This window comes from Sturnira hondurensis, unplaced genomic scaffold (assembly GCF_014824575.4).
Source record: "Sturnira hondurensis isolate 20B ecotype Veracruz unplaced genomic scaffold, ASM1482457v3 Scaffold0007578, whole genome shotgun sequence".
In the NCBI taxonomy this organism is placed as follows: Eukaryota; Metazoa; Chordata; class Mammalia; order Chiroptera; family Phyllostomidae; genus Sturnira; species Sturnira hondurensis.
In genome coordinates this window covers 3,036,351-3,052,849 of record NW_028080209.1, presented here as the reverse complement: position 1 = coordinate 3,052,849, position 16,499 = coordinate 3,036,351, and the positions used below count along the sequence as shown (strand labels likewise).

At 50.7% G+C, this 16,499-nt stretch overlaps 2 protein-coding genes across 6 annotated transcripts; both read right to left on the bottom strand.

The window, feature by feature from the left end:
- Positions 1–1,246: 1,246 nt before the first annotated feature.
- RPL10A (ribosomal protein L10a) lies at positions 1,247–3,657 on the bottom strand. The gene is made up of 6 exons (XM_037052850.1): positions 3,566–3,657; positions 3,147–3,221; positions 2,983–3,063; positions 2,478–2,626; positions 1,681–1,853; positions 1,247–1,449 (listed from the first exon to the last, which is right to left on the bottom strand). The coding sequence occupies exons 1-6, from the start codon at positions 3,568–3,570 to the stop codon at positions 1,279–1,281; spliced, it is 654 nt and encodes a 217-aa protein (XP_036908745.1). The 5' UTR covers positions 3,571–3,657; the 3' UTR covers positions 1,247–1,278.
- A 108-nt stretch (positions 3,658–3,765) lies between these two features.
- FANCE (FA complementation group E) lies at positions 3,766–14,568 on the bottom strand. Of its 5 annotated transcripts, none has more exons than XM_037052835.1 (10): positions 14,138–14,568; positions 11,474–12,092; positions 10,955–10,999; positions 10,623–10,691; positions 10,172–10,315; positions 9,648–9,771; positions 9,392–9,527; positions 8,001–8,067; positions 6,505–6,630; positions 4,634–5,165 (listed from the first exon to the last, which is right to left on the bottom strand). In XM_037052835.1, the coding sequence occupies exons 1-10, from the start codon at positions 14,383–14,385 to the stop codon at positions 5,064–5,066; spliced, it is 1,680 nt and encodes a 559-aa protein (XP_036908730.1). In that variant the 5' UTR covers positions 14,386–14,568; the 3' UTR covers positions 4,634–5,063. The 5 variants fall into 5 exon arrangements, with proteins under 5 accessions (XP_036908733.1, XP_036908730.1, XP_036908731.1 ...); XM_037052836.1 differs by having other exon boundaries at positions 9,392–9,470; XM_037052840.1 differs by lacking the exon at positions 14,138–14,568 and adding an exon at positions 13,271–14,122.
- Between the last annotated feature and the right edge of the window lie 1,931 nt (positions 14,569–16,499).

Sequence of the window (16,499 nt, the reverse complement as noted above, 5' to 3'; positions counted from 1 at the left end):
ATTGCCTTCCACATTGATGACAGACTCTAGAACTTCAGAAATTCCAAAATAAAAATCATTTGAGTTAAATATGGTCAAATTTTACATAAGCTTCCACCTTTACTATGCATAAACTTCAATAAAATCAGGCCCTAATTTTATAACTGTTTCCCCTCTCCTCGGGTAAGGGAACATCGTTCAACAAGCCTATTCCACTACTCCCAGTGCTTCAACAGACCAGAGCTAGGCCTACCCCCAGAACCAAAATTCATGGCTCATCTGATTCCATGTAGCTATTTTACCTGCCAATTTTGTAAATGCTTAAATGGCAAAGAAACTGCTCAAGGTCTTGGGTGAGAACCTTGTACAGTTCTTAGTTTTAAAAAGGCCAGACAAATCTTGTTTTGAGAAGGTGCATTTTTCTTTATGTTTTGGATTAGCCTTTCAGCTCAATTAAAATCAGTGGGATGACCGACTGATTTTACTTACCAAAAGTTAAATAAAGTAGATTCAAGTCACAGTTGTTTGCCAGTACAGCAAGCCACTTTCCCAGCACAAGTCCCTCCAGTCGGGGAAGAGGGCAGAGCCTGGAGATTTCCATAGCCCAATCCTACCTATTACTCCCCTAAAAAAAAATCAGCAAGGTCCACAAAATTCATCGTATTTTCCTAAAAATATTACATAATAAAACAGTACCTTAAACATAGGATATTCAATGTATGGTCAGGCAAGCAAATATTAGACCAACTTCTCAGGGTTTGTGACTGCTCCTGTCAGAAGCCATGGAGGAACCCAATATCCATTTGTAACAAATCTGTGACCCTACAGACCAAGATCCCAAATGCATGATTCAGAGGGGTAAGAAACAAAAAAACCAACCAACCACACACGAAGAACCTAATACACAAGGCATACCTTAAGCATGCCACTGAGAGCCGAGTCAAGATCCTCAGTGCGAGGCGTCTCCTCTAGTGAGCTCCAGGAGCGTACAGGCTGGAGTCCTGCCCAGGAAGGTGATTAGGAAAGCTTCAGTCCTGGTTAGCAACCGTACTGTCACAGGTCATGGACACCTGAGATCAGAGTAAGACTGCAGTTTGTTTGTTTTTTAAATTTATTTAATTATTGTTCAAAGACTGCAGTTTTGAGGACAGTAAGAATCTCTCTCCTGGTTTACAGTATGGGTAAAATGGGCACCCAGCACTATGCTGTGGCACGCAACCTCAACTTCCAAAGCACCTGCCTCCCCCAGTCACAGGCAGACACAATCAATGGTGCCAGGACAGTTTATTAAGCTGTGCCTTAGTACAGGCGCTGGGGCTTGCCCATGGTGCTCTTGATGTACAAAGCCCGGACATTCTGCCAGTTCTTTTTGAGTAGCGACACCAGGAAATTGACAGCTAAGTGGATGTTGTACACAAGCTCATCATCTGTCATCTTCACGTGGCCAACAGCCACCGCCAGACACAGCACCTGTGGGGAGAGGACAGTCACAGGTTGGTGGCTAGATGAAGAGAACATGGGAAGACTGGAAACATATACAAGGCAGATGGCCCATCCTCTAGCCCCAGGCCAGGGATTATGAGGGCTATCTTAAATATCAGAAAAATGCAAACCCGGGCTCTTAGAGAATGTGGGCAGGCTCCAGGACCCTCCCACCTGTTACCATGGCTAAAACCCATGCATCCAGCCAGACCTCCTTACCTTCTTCATCTGGAACTTAATTGTGGATTTGACTTCATCGACTTTGGCCACCATGTTCTCATTGTGGGTCAACAAGGAAGGGAACTTGCCAGCCTTATTCAGGCCTGGGCCCAGGATTCGTGGGATCTGCTTGATCAGAGACTCTGAAGCCAAAAAGGCATCATACTTCTTGGCTGGTAAAGGGAGTAATGCATTGCATGCTTAGAGCCCTGAAAGGCTGACCTCCACACAGGGTTCTGGAAACCAACCACAGAAGTGGCCCCTAACCAGCACTCTCCCCCCATCCAGATACCAAGTCTCTTGAATCCTCTCCTCGCTCCAAGGTAATCATCTCCACCCTTTGGACATTTACTGGTCCAACATTCACAGAAAACCTCGCACCAAAAGCCCAGGCTGACCCACATCCCATGTTGCAATGGAAAATCACTCTGGTTAATCCCCCCTTTCTACTTTCTCACTATGACAACTGGGGTATCCCTTTCCTACCTGTAAAATGTTTAGAGCACAGACTCAAAAGAAATTAAGTTGGAGCTTGAAGTGGAAATTACAATTCAGAACACCAGCACTTGACTGGTCAATGGATCTCACCTGTTTAGAAAGAACCACCACCCAGCTTCCCTCCCTTAGAGTCAAATTCAATACTCAAAACAAATATAAATTGAGCTTTCCTAACTCAAGTTTACCAACCACAGCACACCCTTTTGGTCCTTATTTTACAAGTCCTTATTTCACAGTCCGTATGGTGGAAGTGCCACTTTTCTACCACTTGTCCGGCCACACCGCATCCCCACACTCACCCAGCTTCTTGACCAGTTTCTTATTCTTGTTGAGTTTCTTCAGCGCCTCAATGTCCATGTGGGGGATGTCCACGGCCTTGGCCTCATCGCAGTGCTGCTGGTCCCCCAGAACACACACGGAGAACTTGGGACGGGGGGTGGACTTAAGCCTGCGGTTGTGGGGACAGGACAGGTCTCGCTCAGCCCTGGATCGCACAGCAGGTGAACGAGTCTGGGACAGCAGCAGCCACTGAGCCTTACCCAGAGGGTCCACGTTCACCGACAACTAGTCTGGCTTCTCAAACTAGCCGGCGGGCTCGGCCAAGGCCTCCCCACGCCTCCCCTCTTGTTTTAAGACCCAGGGTGGGGGTCCGTCCAGCCGCGCCTGCCCGGAGCAGGGGGTCTGGACTACCCGGGCACTTCAGTGCCGCGTGTGCCTGTCCCCCTCTCGGACTCAACGGCAGCCTCGAGGCGAGAGCCTGACACCGGGGCACTGAGGGCTGGGTGGGGTCAGAACGGTGCCAACCTGACGGTGCCCGAGAAGCGTTTGTCCTTCTGGGGGTCATAGTTCTTCAAGCTGATCTGCAACTCCACCGTCTCCAAAAACCTTAGAGAGAGTAACAAGTCAGCCTGCGGCCCGCGTCTCCCCAACCCCCCAGGGGCTGCCCACCCGCGGAGGCCCGCGCTTACTTCCGGCGCTTGCGCTGGTTCCCGTGCAGGACTTCGCGCACCGCCTCGTAGAGGGTGTCGCGGGAGACTTTGCTGCTGTGAGAGAGAATCAAGACCCGCGCTCAGGACTCGGGCGCCGCGGACCAACACCCTCGACGTGGTGAGGCGCCTCCGACTTAGCGAATGAGGGGTTGCGGACACCAGGTTAGAAGATTTGGGTTCGAGAACCAGATGCAGGCCCCGGGAAAGAGGGACCCCACTGGTGGCCTGTCTTGGCGCAAGAACTGGAACATGGATGCTGCAGGCAGACGACCGGCAAGAAACGCCCCGCAGCAATGCAAGGGCAGGGACCTCCCCCCAGTCTCATTCATGGGTCTCCTTCCCCACGGAGGCGCCTGAGGACCTGGATGAGTACGGATAGCACCTTAAAAGTCACTCACCTCATGACTCCTTACGCGGCAAAAACCGGAAAAGGGACTACCTTTATTCGCGCATGCGCTCAAATAGGGCTCTTGTTCTCGCGAGAGATTCCTTGTGGCTTCCCTCGAGAGTGCGGTTGGTCCCTTCATCTTCAGGAGCGCCGGCGTCTGCGGCCGCTGGAGGGCGCTGCCGCTCGTGGCACCGCTAGATCAGCTCCCGAACCACTTTCTTTAGACGCTGCAGTCCTGGATGCTCTGCGGCAGGTTGAGACTGTGCTCGTTTGCGGCAGCAGCTTCCCAGGCCCTTCCTAGGTCCAGCCAGGGCTTGAACTTCAGAAGTCACATATATTAGGCCGTTGAGAGGGTGCAATTCCTGCACGTTTGTCTTCAGACTTCTGCCCACTTCCTCCTGCCGTCCCCACATATCTCCTGACCTCTCTCCCTCATCTGGCTCTAATATGGGGCTCCCGGCTTCCGGGAGAGTTGTGAGAAGGGACATGTCAATAAAAGTTGTGTTCTTGGCCCCTCACAGCCTGCAATGAGGAAGAGCTGGAAAGGTACTTTAAAGAACTTTCACTCAACAGTTGCTTCAATAACATCTACCAGTGTTTACTATGACCCAGGTGCCTACCCAGGTGCTATAGGTGTAGAACAGACACACCCACAATATTGCACAGCCTTCCTGACTTTTCATGTTCCATAGGCCACATCCTCTTCTCAGCCCACAGTAACCGCAGGCCCCCTCTATCTGTACTCAAATGTCTTCTACAGAAAAGCCTTCCCCAACTCCAGACGGTGTCACTCCCACCTTCAAGCCTGCCCCCTCTCACCTTGGTTGCTGTCCATCTCCCCTACTCAACAGACAGCTAATAGGGTTGGAGTAGGTGGTGTCACACATTACCTGCCTCACAGAAAATGAATGAATAAACCTCAGAACTCTACCACCTTCCTCTACAGAACCTTTCACTAGGGAAAAATGCTCCTTGTCACTGGGCAGGGTGGAGTGGTGGCAGGGGGTGCTGGTGAGTTGACTTTCAACAAATACCCAGAGTTAATAGGAATGCAAGGACTGCTTCTAGTAAGACACTGTTGAGTTTCTCACTTTTTATTAAATACCACTGATAAATCATTATTCAGGTCTGAACAGTACAAAGGATCACAACACACACTGGAGCACAGAGATTCATGCTGAGCACACAGGGCCCCCGGAGCATCTTCCTCTATTCTGTGTCTGCTGTGACCCTACTGGGGCTCACAGGAAAGTTTCTGAGGTAGAAGTGACAAGGAGTGAGCCAGGGTCAGCAGCCCTTGGAAATGCAGCCCCCTCAGCCTGGCACGCTGCTGCTGCTTGGGAGGTCAAGATGGCCTCTCTGCCGCCTGGAACAGTAGGCAGTTGATGCCTGGGATGGACAGGCTCAGCCTTTACCCCCAGGCAAGGGGTTGGGAGAGGGGCTGAGGGCAGAAGTATCCTTCAGGAAGCTGGTGAGAGAGCTCTAGGAGAGCGGACCCAGGTGGAAGGTCAGGGGGCCAGATGCCTCAGCCCGGCCTGCAGGGACTTTCTCAGGAAAGTGGTGTTGAGCGATAGGGGTGTGGCCAGGCCCAGCCTCTGGGTCTCGGTGATCTAGGGAGAAGGAAGAACTGTGGCAGGACTCCAGCTGCTGATCTCTCCCCTCCCATCCCACCCTGGGCTCTACTCAGAAAGGGGAGGAGTCTAGGACTTAGGGACAATGGAGGGAAGCAATGACTCCCTGAACAAGCGAACCTCATTATTTCACTACAGTGAAGCAAAGTCTTTGGATTCAGGTGGACCTGGGTACTAACTGCACAACTTGCTAAGTCAGCCATATTAATAACAACTGACAACTGAGTGCTTACTATGTGGCAGTACATTATTTGCATTAGTTCATAAAATCCTCACAATCCTCCTAGTTACAGATGAGGGGAGACTGTGTTCAGAGACAGTAACTATGACTGCCACCTTCCTTATGGGCCACACTTTTCCTTCCCTAACCTGTTGCAACAATCTCTTGATAGGTGTCAACCCTGTATCTTCACTCTCTAATCCCCACTCCTTAAAGAGGCCAGAGGTTTCTTTACAAAATGCAAACCTGACCAGCTGAGGGCCCTGGGATACCTCCTGAGGCCTCGTATTGGAGGTCCTTCCAGGATCTGTCCTAAAGGGTCCAGGAGGATCCTGATATGTGTTCACAAGGTGTGTGTTCACGTATTTACTTTTTTTTCTGGGAGGAGTTATAGCTTCTATCAAATCATCAAATGGGTCTGTGACTCTCAAGAAAAAGGTAAAGAACCCACAGCCAGGAATACCTGGCCTTCAACATAAGGTCCAGCTCTGGCTGGTGTGGCTCAGTGGATTGAGCACTGGCCTATGAACCTAAGGATCGCCACTTTGATTACCAATCAGGGCACATGCCTGGGTTGTGGGCCAGGTCCCCAGTATGGGGTGCACATGAGGGAACCACACAATGGTTTTTCTCCCTCTCTTTCTACCTCCCCTCCCCTCTCTCCAAAAATAAATAAATAAAATCTTAGGGAAAAAAAGATAAAGTCCAAGCTCCTCACCATAACCTACAGGGCCCTTTGTAAGATGCTACCACAGCTTGACAAGGTGACCTTGGACAAGTTACTTTAACCATTCTGAGTCTCAATTTCTTTTTCTGTAAAATGGAGCTAATAATATCTTCTCGTCATGCTAAGGCGTATAAGGAACCAGCGAGTTAACATATGTAAAGGACTCAGAGCAGAGCCCGAGATGTAGCAGGAGCTATGCGCCCAGTGCTTTAGCCAACCTCATCCCGACCTCAGCTCTCACGGCTAGTCCTGGGCTTGAACTTGTGGATTCCTTGGCTAACATTCAAAGCTTTCTCCCTGGCAAACACATGCGCACCCTCATGCAGGTTCAGAGCAGCAGGACCAGCCCTCACAGCCCTGTCAGCACTTACACTGGCCTGATACTTGGTCATCACTGTCAGCATGAGCTTGGCATAGGCCATGGACGTGATGGCTGCCAACCCCTCTTTACAGAGCCTCTCCATCAACACACTGAACTTCTCAGGGGTCATCTCCACCTGCACGCATTGGGATTTAAGACAGTAGCACAAGAAAAGGACTCACATTTAATTCCCAGGCCCACCACTTCTTAACTAGGTGACCCTGTACAGATCACTTAACCAAACTAAGCCTCAGTTTCCACATCTATAAAATGGGACTCATAAAATCTAACTCTGAAGGCTGTGAAAAGGATTAAATGAGATAATGCATACAGCTGGCACCTAGGTCTCAGAAAATCGTGGTAACCTTTGCAAAGGTTCAGATTAGAATTAAGGGAGGCCAGGGACCCCCAGCCTGGCTTAGTGATTACAGACACACAGGAGCAGTACTGCCAGCGCAGCAACAGCTCTTCACACTAATAACTGAACAAACATTATTACGTACCAGGCACGCTCGAGCACTTTACACCTATCACCCCATTTAAACCTCATCACAGCTATCATCACTCCCTTTAGTAGATGAGGGAGCTGAGGCATAATGAGGTTAGGTCAACACCTAGGCTATAAACAAATGCGGCAGAAGTTTAGGCACTGATATGGAAAAATTGCCAAAATATAATGTTAAGTGAATAAAGCAAACTACAGAGCACCAAGCTTGCTGTTACCATCTGTGTAAAGAGCAGAAGAAGAACCCTGGCTGGCATAGCTGAGTGGATTGAGCACAGGCCTGTGAACCAGAGGATCGCGGTTCGATTCCCAGTCAGGGCACATGCCTGGGTTGCAGGCCAGTTCCCTGCAGGCCAACTCCCAGCAGGGGACTCATGACAGGCAACCATACATTGACGTTTCTCTCCCTCTCTCCTTCCCCTCTAAAGATAAATAAATAAATACAATCTAAAAAATAAAAAATAAATAAAATAAAATACCTACCAGAAAAAAAAAGAGGGGAGGAAGAGTGCATTTATACCTGCATCCTTGTAGATACAGAGCATCTCTGGGAGGGATCCCCTGAAACTAATAACACCATTCACCCTGGAGGGGGACCCTCCCCTGAAACTAATAACACCATTCACCCTGGAGGGGGGAATCTGTGGCTGGGGATATCACTATTATCTTTTTGAGCTTCCAAAATTGTGAACATATGAATATATTACCTCTTCAGAGATAAAACTAAATGTATACACACACACATCAGAAAGTCCCTCCCCAAAGCCCCAGAGCCTGTAAAAGGCATTGATGGGATTTACCAGGCAGTCAGCTCTCCACCATCAGCCTTTAAGCCCCAGGACTCCCCCACAGCCACAGCCTGGGGAGGGACTGCAGGGCAGCAGTCCTGCCTGCCCCTCCCTCACAGAAAGGTTCAGAAACCCAGGCCCTCCCCCCAACCCCCACCCATCCACAGCCCTACAGCCCTTCTTCGTCCATCTTCCCCAAGGCAGCCTGCCCACCTGCCGCTCCAGGAGTGACTGCAACACCAAGAAAGTCTGCTCCTTCCAGGGCAACTCCAAGATCTGTCTGTAAAACACAGGGCCTGGTGTTGGTTAAGCCTGGCCTCACCCAAGCCTGGGTATCTACTGCTCCTACCTGAAGGCAGGGCAAGGCCAAGATCCCTGTCACCAGAGGAAGGAGTCAGACTCCCCAACTCCACTGGCTGCCCTGTAGCCACTGTTGCAGAGCCCATACTCAGTGCTGGGAAGGCCACAACCCAAGACCCTGGGAGCTGACAATGGATTTAACAGTGGGGTGTATGAAGGTCCCCTGAAAAATAATCAGGAGTCAAGAACACATCCTGAATACAAAAGCTGACCCAGGGAACCTAATGATGGGTGGATGACACACACGAGACCTCCTGGAGCAGGGGAGCCTTCCCCATGGGGCCCTACCCACAGTGGGGTCCTCTCCAGCTGTGCTTCCTGTCCCACCGCGCGGTCCTCAGCTCGTCTGGAAAGGCAACATGTCACATAGACAGTGTGGCTTCCTGGGTTGCCAGACTTGGGTTTGATCCTAAGCCTTTCTCGCTCAACATGTGACCTCTGGACACACCCCTTAATCTCTTTGAGCATCTTTAAGACAATGGCAGCACATACCTCACCAGACAGCATGAAGACTAACTGAGATAATGCACCTAAAGCACCAAGATGGTGTTCAATATGTGGAGGCTAATATTATTTTTGAGACTGTCCCCTACTCATATTATTCTCAGCATGTTATATTTCATGTTGGTAGCCAATGGGGTCTTGCCTACTCATTATTTCTACATGTCTGTGCGTTGACTCCCCAGTTTTAATTCCAATTAAATAACAAGTTCTTAGCATTGACTAAGTGCCAGGTACTGTACTGAGATCTTTATATGAATTATCACATTTAATAGCTAGAAAAATCATACATAGTGAGAATTATGCCCATTTTTCAAATAAAGTTCCGAGAGCTTCTTATATTTAATGTGTGATTCTGTTTGAATCACACATTAAAAAAAAAAAAGCAAAGTTGAGATTTAAAGCCACGTCTTAGCGTCTGACTCCGAGCCAGTGCTCCTCACCACAGAGCCAGCTTCCAACTACACTGTGAGCCACTCAACAGCAGGGACCCCCAGCCTCGTCCCTGCATCCTGCAAGGCACCCGGCAGGAAGACTGAAATCCCGGGCCCGGGAAACAGCAGACTGCACGGCCCAGGGGGGCAGGTACCAGTCAGGCTCAGACAGCAGCAGGAGGGGTGCCTCCAGTCTTTCAGGCACAGGGGCTGGTGCCCAGGGGCTCCAACTCCACAACGCCCAGAGCAGACATGGTCAAGGGGAGAAGGTGGGAGGGGGCGTGGGGCCGTGGAGGCCTGTACACTCACCCGAGGACTAGAAGCTGCCTGTCTGGCTCCAGGGCCTCGTCCTTCATAAGGCAACACAATAACTCTGTTTGAGCTGGACCTAGGCAGGGGACAGCAGGCGGGGAAAGTCTGGACAAAGTGGCAGGAGAGGGTGGGACTGCAGGGAACAGAATGCTCAGTTCATTATAGGGCACCATCAGGGAAGTAACGGGTTTTACTTGTTGGGTGTCCAGCTCCTGCCAGGGTCACGCTGGGGTGAATGCTGTTTCCAAGTTACCTGCTTCTGGGGATCGGAGAATGGGGCCCAGCAGGGCTCTGCAGACGGCGTGGGTATACTTGGCACAGAAGGAAGTCAGGGAAGCTGTGAGCAGGCGGGAGGCTGAGGAAGTCAGGGAGAGGATCTACAGCCAAAGGAGAGGAAAATACTATCAAATTCATTTCTTCTTACCTTCCATAAATGTTTAGCAGACACATATTTCACACGGTGATATATGTTACAGAGGGAAAAAGTTCTTTTATCTAGGACTCACATGGACCACCCACTGGAAAAGACACATAGCTCCTTTCCCCAGGTCCCAAACCCCTGAGCCCAAATCCTTCTGGAATGGTCTGAAGTTCAAGGAGGAATTACATGCCATGGGGGTAGAGGGCCCAGGGGCCCATGCCCTTCTCTTGCCCCAGGCTGCCTGGACAGGCCAGATGCCTGCAAAGCTGGAACACCCTCCCCCAAACATCACCCTTCCGAGGGCTCAGACTCTCCCCGCCTGGGCCTGGCAGTCTGAGTGCACCCAGTGCACCTACCCGTCCAAGGAAGAGGTTCCTGGCCAGCACAGTAGCACTGCCGAGGCTAAGATCTGGTGAAAGGGACAGCAGCCAGGTACAGAGCTGCAGAAGGCCTGTGTCCGAGAGCTGGGGGAGCTGCAGCTGGGCACACAGCAGGTCCATCTGCCAGGCAGGAGGGAGGACAGAGGGACATTCCATGTGCCTCTGCTAGGCTGTCTCAAGCCAACTGGGCAGCAGAGGGGTAGGGCAAGGACACCTAGGGGGAAGGTAAGGCTGGGAGAGCTGCCCCTCCCCCCCGGTGGAGTCAAGGGCTTAAAAAAACCACTCAGGGTGACCCCCACTTGAGAGACAAGAGACAAAAAAAAATCCCCTACCAAAATGCCACATGAGGCAGGGAAACATGAAGTTAAATGGAAGAGCTGGGGAGAGGGGATGTAACCTCAGGTCCAGGCAATCTTTCTGGACTCACCTGGCTGGGACTGCATTCATGGAGAAGCCGCAGTTCAACTGGGGGGCCGCTCTCCAGCCCCTCCAACCCCTGGGAAGGCAAACCCTGCGTTAGGGCTGGCAGAGTGCTTGATGACAAGTCACTGAGGCCACCCCTTCGACTGGAGTAGGTGGCTGAGGACTCAGGAAGGTGCTACCAGACAACATATCTGTACTTGGGCCTGGAAATGGCCTGCAGTGACTGCCCTCGGATCTCCAGTCCAAATGCCCTGTGCCTCACTGCACTGGCTCCTCCCTGAGCACAGCTGGCTCAAGGAAGGTGAGGGGCTACGTGAACAGGGGAGGGCCACTCACCTCCCCAAAGGTCTTGAGCACCTTCTGCAATCTGGGAACCTGGTCCTGTAAAGGAGAGTCAGTCACTGCCAATTCCCTACCCACATGGTAGGGAATGGCCTCAAGCCCAGCCTCAGCTCCCTCTCCTGAGAAGATCCCAAATTGGTGGGAGCTAGTAGGCAAAGATGACACAAGAGTGCCAAGAACATAAAGCCTAAGCCTTGAAAAAAAGCTTAAGAACTCAAAGTAGACATGGGCCATGCAAATCCAGCTGTCTAGACTTGTTTTCTCTGTACCCACCCCAATGGGGGTGGACCCAGGCCTCAGGCTGGGTGGCTCTGGAGCCACTCAAGTTACAGATCATTAGGTCAAGGGCTTCCCACCTCCCTTAACTCCCTTCCCCAGAATCTGCAGAGCAGACTACACGCCCTTAACCCCATCCTCCATAGACAAATTGAGAAAGTGTCCCAACTGGCTTTTGCCCCGGATAAACCCCCTGCCTGAAGAACCACTCTAAACCCAGCCTCCTCACCCTGTTACCTGGATAGTTTTCGGCAACTCCAAACTCTCAGCTGGTCCCCTCGCATCCTGCAGACTCTGCCCAGACTCAGTGGGCTCAGCCCCCACGACAGGCTGGTTCTTAACAGGTGATGTGCCTCCTCCACCTGCTGGAGTTTCCAAAGGCTCACGTTCCACTCTCTCCTCCTCATAACGCTCTTCTTCTGCCCTTTCCAAACACCGGAACCTTTTGGGGGCCCTTTCCCTCTCAGGACTGGCAGGCTCTTCTTCTGGCTCCTTTCTACGTTTCCTAGGCCACTGGGAGAACTTGTCCTCCTCTTTTTCCTCTTCAGCATCTGGAGACTGGGCCAACTTCAACCTCCTGCCCCCGGAACCCAGCTGCCTACACAGGTCTCTGAGCTGCGTCTGGCACCTTTTAGACAGTGGGGACGCTCCCTCAATGGAGACTCCAACACCCAGGTCCCTTTCCAGCAATTTCCCCAGGGCCTGGAGCCAGGCATCAGGGTCAGGGCTTGGGTCCTGCCGGACGATATGCAGCAGAGGGAGCAGTCTGTTTTCAGGGAGCAACGGCCTAACAGCCATCAGCAGGGACATCAGGTTGCGCTGGCATAACACGGGCAATTGCAGCAGCAGTGGTTTCCTGAGTAGCAGAGGGAGGCAAGCAGTTAAGGGTCTTGCTGAAAGGAACACAGGGCAGACTGGGCAGACCTCGAGGCTAGATGGGAATGGACAGATGGGGGGCTGGGAGGTACCCGTGAGTCAGTGTGGATGGAGGGGGACAGCACAAGTCACCCGACAAGTGTTCACTGAGCATCTACTATTCAGTGCTGGGCCCTGCTCTTGGACACTTCCTATTTCAGCTCAAAAATTCACGCTTGTTTTACATAAAAAAGAAAAAAGTCCTTGCCCAAACTTTATGTAAAAATACTCCAAGATGCTTTGCCATACTGTCTGTGGCCCTGTGCTCCACTTGGCATTCCCTTGGAAGTCACAGTGACATCTGCCCAACCCTGATGTTCCCCACACCAAAATGAGTTCCGGGAGGCAGACGGTATGCCTCCTTCCTGTGTCCCAGACCCAGCACAGCACCAGCCCCTAGGTACACATTCACTGAATGAAATAACTCTGAGAATAAGTGTACAGATACAAGCAAGGGCTACTGAGGACATAGCAATGTCGCCGTCTATAATGTTGTGAAGGCACAAATCCAGATGCTGCGTGACGCGAAGTTTGTCAGGGTGGCAAGTCATGGGTGCATCTAGCTCACCACCCATCAGGCTTCTGCTCCTCTCTATGCACAGCTTCGAAGAGCTGTTCAACATCACACACACAGGTCCTTGGATGTGTATGAGAGAGAAAAAGCAACTTTCTTCGTGGAAAATGAACATTAAGTGAGAGAGAAAACTAGAGTGTAGGTTTAAAAAAATGATCAATTCGTGGGGAAGGATATTTGGAAGTAGAGAGGTGAGGAAGACCCTATTTAAAAGGCTTTTAGCCTTTTAGGTTTTTTTTTTTTTGTACATGGACCCCCCCCCTTATCAGAATAAGTGTTAAATGTACAAAATAAAATATATATGATTACAAAAGAAACCAATGATACTTAAGTACAGCTCTATTCAGGGACCTCAGGTTAAGTCCCCACTCCCCTTACTCTGCAGAAAAAGCCAGACTGCTGGAAAGCATTTCTGTAGCCTCTGATTTGGGGGTTTTGAAAGTTCTCCTGACCCATCTCTTTAAATAAACTTAAAGAGGACTGTGTGAAGAAGATATAAGAACTTCTGTTTCGACTTATCTAAAACACAAGAAATTACATATTACCAAAATTTAATACGTGGATTGGCCCTGGCCCAATTCCGAGGCAGGGGTTTCCAAGAGGAAGGCGGGCTCTTCACACCCCTAGAGGCTGCGGGTGGCACTGAGTTTTTTAACTTCCAGTGTACGTATTCTAGTTAACGGATCAGTTAAATGCATTTGAGTACAGTATTAACTCTTTTTAAGAAAAACGGAACCTTCACAAAACGGACACGTGGCTTATAAGGCTGACTGAAAAGAAAGTGAATACCAATAACGGAATCACAACAAAATAAGAAAATGACAGGGTTGACACCTCTGCACTTAGTAGGAATTATCAGCCACAGAGGCAAAAAAGAAAAGTTCAAATTCACCCAAGACTAGAAATGATGGAGAACACCGTCCTTAAGGCAAGTGATGTCGCCGCAAAATGTATGTTATGCTTTGAAAACCGAAATAATATAAAGCCACCACAGCCAGATGTTTGTCATTTATCTCATTTTAAATATCAATTGTTGTATACGTTATGACGTACGTATTTTAACACGTGTCCACTCTGTACTTAAGTATGCCTATACTGAAGGTACGAGTTCAGTTTTGCAGAGATGGAATGAATGTACGATCAAGATCGATCTGAGCCCACTGACATAATTATTCATTTACACCCAGCAGAAGGGGAGCCTTGCGTCCAGGTACGCGGCACTGGCCGGCACACACTAGGTACGATGCACCTCCGGGTGCGTGGCAAGGACCCTCTCGATATGGGGAATTAACCTCACCGAGCCTCAGGCTCCTCCTCTGGAGAAGGGAGGAGGCACCAGCCCCTGCCTCACCCACTGTGGAGGGTGAAAGGCGGCGCCGGGTGCTCCGCCAGCAGCCGACCGGCCCACTTACAACTGCAGCCGACAGTCCGGGCCCTCCGTGACGGCCTCCTCCCGGCACAGCGCCTCCAGGACGCGGCCCCACGCGAAGGGCTCCCCGCCGCGGCTGCCCAGCATCCGCAGAACCCCCAGGCCGCGCCGCGCCCCGTCCGGCCCCGCCTGCAGCGCCTGCAGCAGGAGGCGGGCGGGGGCCTCCAGCTGAGCCCAGGGCGCCAGTTCGGAGCTCTCAGCCGGATAGGGCGCTGTGTCCCGGGATGCCATGCCTGGGACCCGCGTCGCCTCCCCTCCCGCCCACCCGCTCCTGTCGTGTTTCGAGCCTCAGCTCCGAGTCCTGGAGAAAGTGAGGACTCCAGCACTCGCCCGGACGCCGCGGCAGGAACCTTCCCGCGCCCGCCACATTCCCTCCTTAGGGCTCAAAACGCGACCGCAGCAGGATCTCAGCTGCGATGCTGTGAAAAAGTGAAAGAAGCGAGAAGCGCGCCTGGAGGTGCCGCGGAGGGGCAGGCCGGAAGGGGCAGAGCCAACAAGAGCGTAAAGGGAACGGAGTAGGGGAACTAGAAAGGCGGAGAGCGTATCTCTGGAACTTGCAGGGCCACAGGGCGAGGGGAGGGGTCTAGTTTGTGGGTGGGGTCACACCCAAGAGAGTGAGGTGGGGCGGGGCTTGGAGGAGGGGCGGGTCATCGGCTGCGGTCCTCAACCGTCCTCCACTGAGAACGGGGGTGCACAAAGGACGTCAGGGATCCTGTTGTACTTCGGTATCCAACCATCATTTAATTTTAGTTGACGCCCATGTTGCTTGTAGATCATGAGCTCTGAGATAGGTTTTGATCACAATTTACCACCCCACCATAACTTCACTTGTTTCACAGGCCATCGACTGCCCTCATTTAGGTTTTAGTACTCTCCAGAAATATTTGTTGTACGAATATTCCTGATAATGGGGTCGCAGTAAAAGCTTACACGCCCTCTGTATAGCCAAAGGTCTTGCTTGGAACTTCCTCCTAAAGGCAAGAAGTAGCCTTGCTCTGATTGCTTATATGGGGCCGGATTGGCTCCACTTCTCAGGGTTTCAGTTGAAGGAACTTTGTTAGAGGAGGCAGGCTTCGGCAAAAGGAGGTGCAATCTTGTGGTTTCTAAGAAATACATAGATATTTATTCATTCAGATGACTGAAATTTACCCGGCAGACATATTTAGTCTTCCACAGTTCCTAGTTTACAGCTCCCAACCCACTTGAAATTTCCGAAGCGGCCGTTCTTGTTATGTTAATCAGGTGACTTTTGGATCCCACCCAATAGGAGCCAATCATGTGGTTAGACAAACTTGCAGTTCCACCCCCTGACTGAGGGAATTGAGGGGGCAGGACTTGAGGTTGAATTAATCACCAGTGGCCAATGAGTTAGTCAATCATGACTTCCTAAGTGAAGCCTCCATAAAATCCCCCAAAAAGAATACCTCCTGGGCCTTCTTCCATGAGCTTCCACGTTGAGGAATCAGAACACTTCCACCTTGCTGGGCCCCAAACTCCAGGAGACAGAGGCTTCTTCCTTTGGGACCTCATTCTATGTATTTTTTTAATATATTTTATTGATTATACCATTACAGTTGTTCTATTCCCCCCCTTCATTCCCCTCCACCCGCACACTCCCTCCCCCACCATTCTCCCCCCCTTAGTTTATAACCACGTGTCTCAAGTTCTTTGGATTCTATATTTCCCCCACTATTCTCGCCCTCCCCCCTATCTATTTTCTACCTACCATCTATGCTATTTTCTGTGCCTTCTCCCCCCTTCTCCCCCTCCCACTCCCCTGTTGCTAACCCTCCATGTGTTCTTCATTTCTATGGTTCCACTCCTGATCTAGCTGTCCTCGTGTTTTGCTTTTGTTTTAGGTGTGGTTGTTAATACCTGTGTGTTTGCTGTCCTTTCACTGTTAATGTTATTCATCATCTTTTTCTTAGATAAGTCCCTTTAGCATTTCATATAATAAGGGCTTGGTGATGATGAACTCCTTGAACTTGACCTTATCTGAGAAGCACTTTATCTGTCCTTCCATTCTAAATGAAAGTTTTGCTGGATAAAGCAATCTTGGCTGTAGGTCTTTGGATTTCATGACTTGGAATACTTCTTTCCAGCCCTTTCTTGCCTGTAAGGTCTTTTTTTAGAAATCAGCTGACAGTCTGATGGGTACTCCTTTGTAGGTGACTGGCCCCTTATCCCTTGCTGCTTCTAGGATTCTCTCCTTCATTTTAGTCTTGGCTAATGTAATTATGATGTGCCTTGGTGTGTTCCTTCTTGGGTCCAACTTCTTTGGGACTCTCTGAGCTTCCTGGATTTCCTGGAAGTCTATTTCCTTTGCCAGACTGGGGAAGTTCTCC

Coding starts and splice junctions, on each gene's coding strand:
- RPL10A (XM_037052850.1), bottom strand. Junction 1,854..2,477: donor GAAACTGGTCAAGAAGCTGG/GTGAGTGTGGGG, acceptor TCCCTTTACCAG/CCAAGAAGTATGATGCCTTT. Junction 1,450..1,680: donor TTAAGTTCCAGATGAAGAAG/GTAAGGAGGTCT, acceptor CTCTCCCCACAG/GTGCTGTGTCTGGCGGTGGC.
- FANCE (XM_037052835.1), bottom strand. CDS start 14,385: ATGGCATCCCGGGACACAGCGCCCTATCCGGCTGAGAGCTCCGAACTG. Junction 11,000..11,473: donor AGTTGCCGAAAACTATCCAG/GTAACAGGGTGA, acceptor TCTCCTTTACAG/GACCAGGTTCCCAGATTGCA. Junction 9,528..9,647: donor TCTCCGATCCCCAGAAGCAG/GTAACTTGGAAA, acceptor TGTTCCCTGCAG/TCCCACCCTCTCCTGCCACT.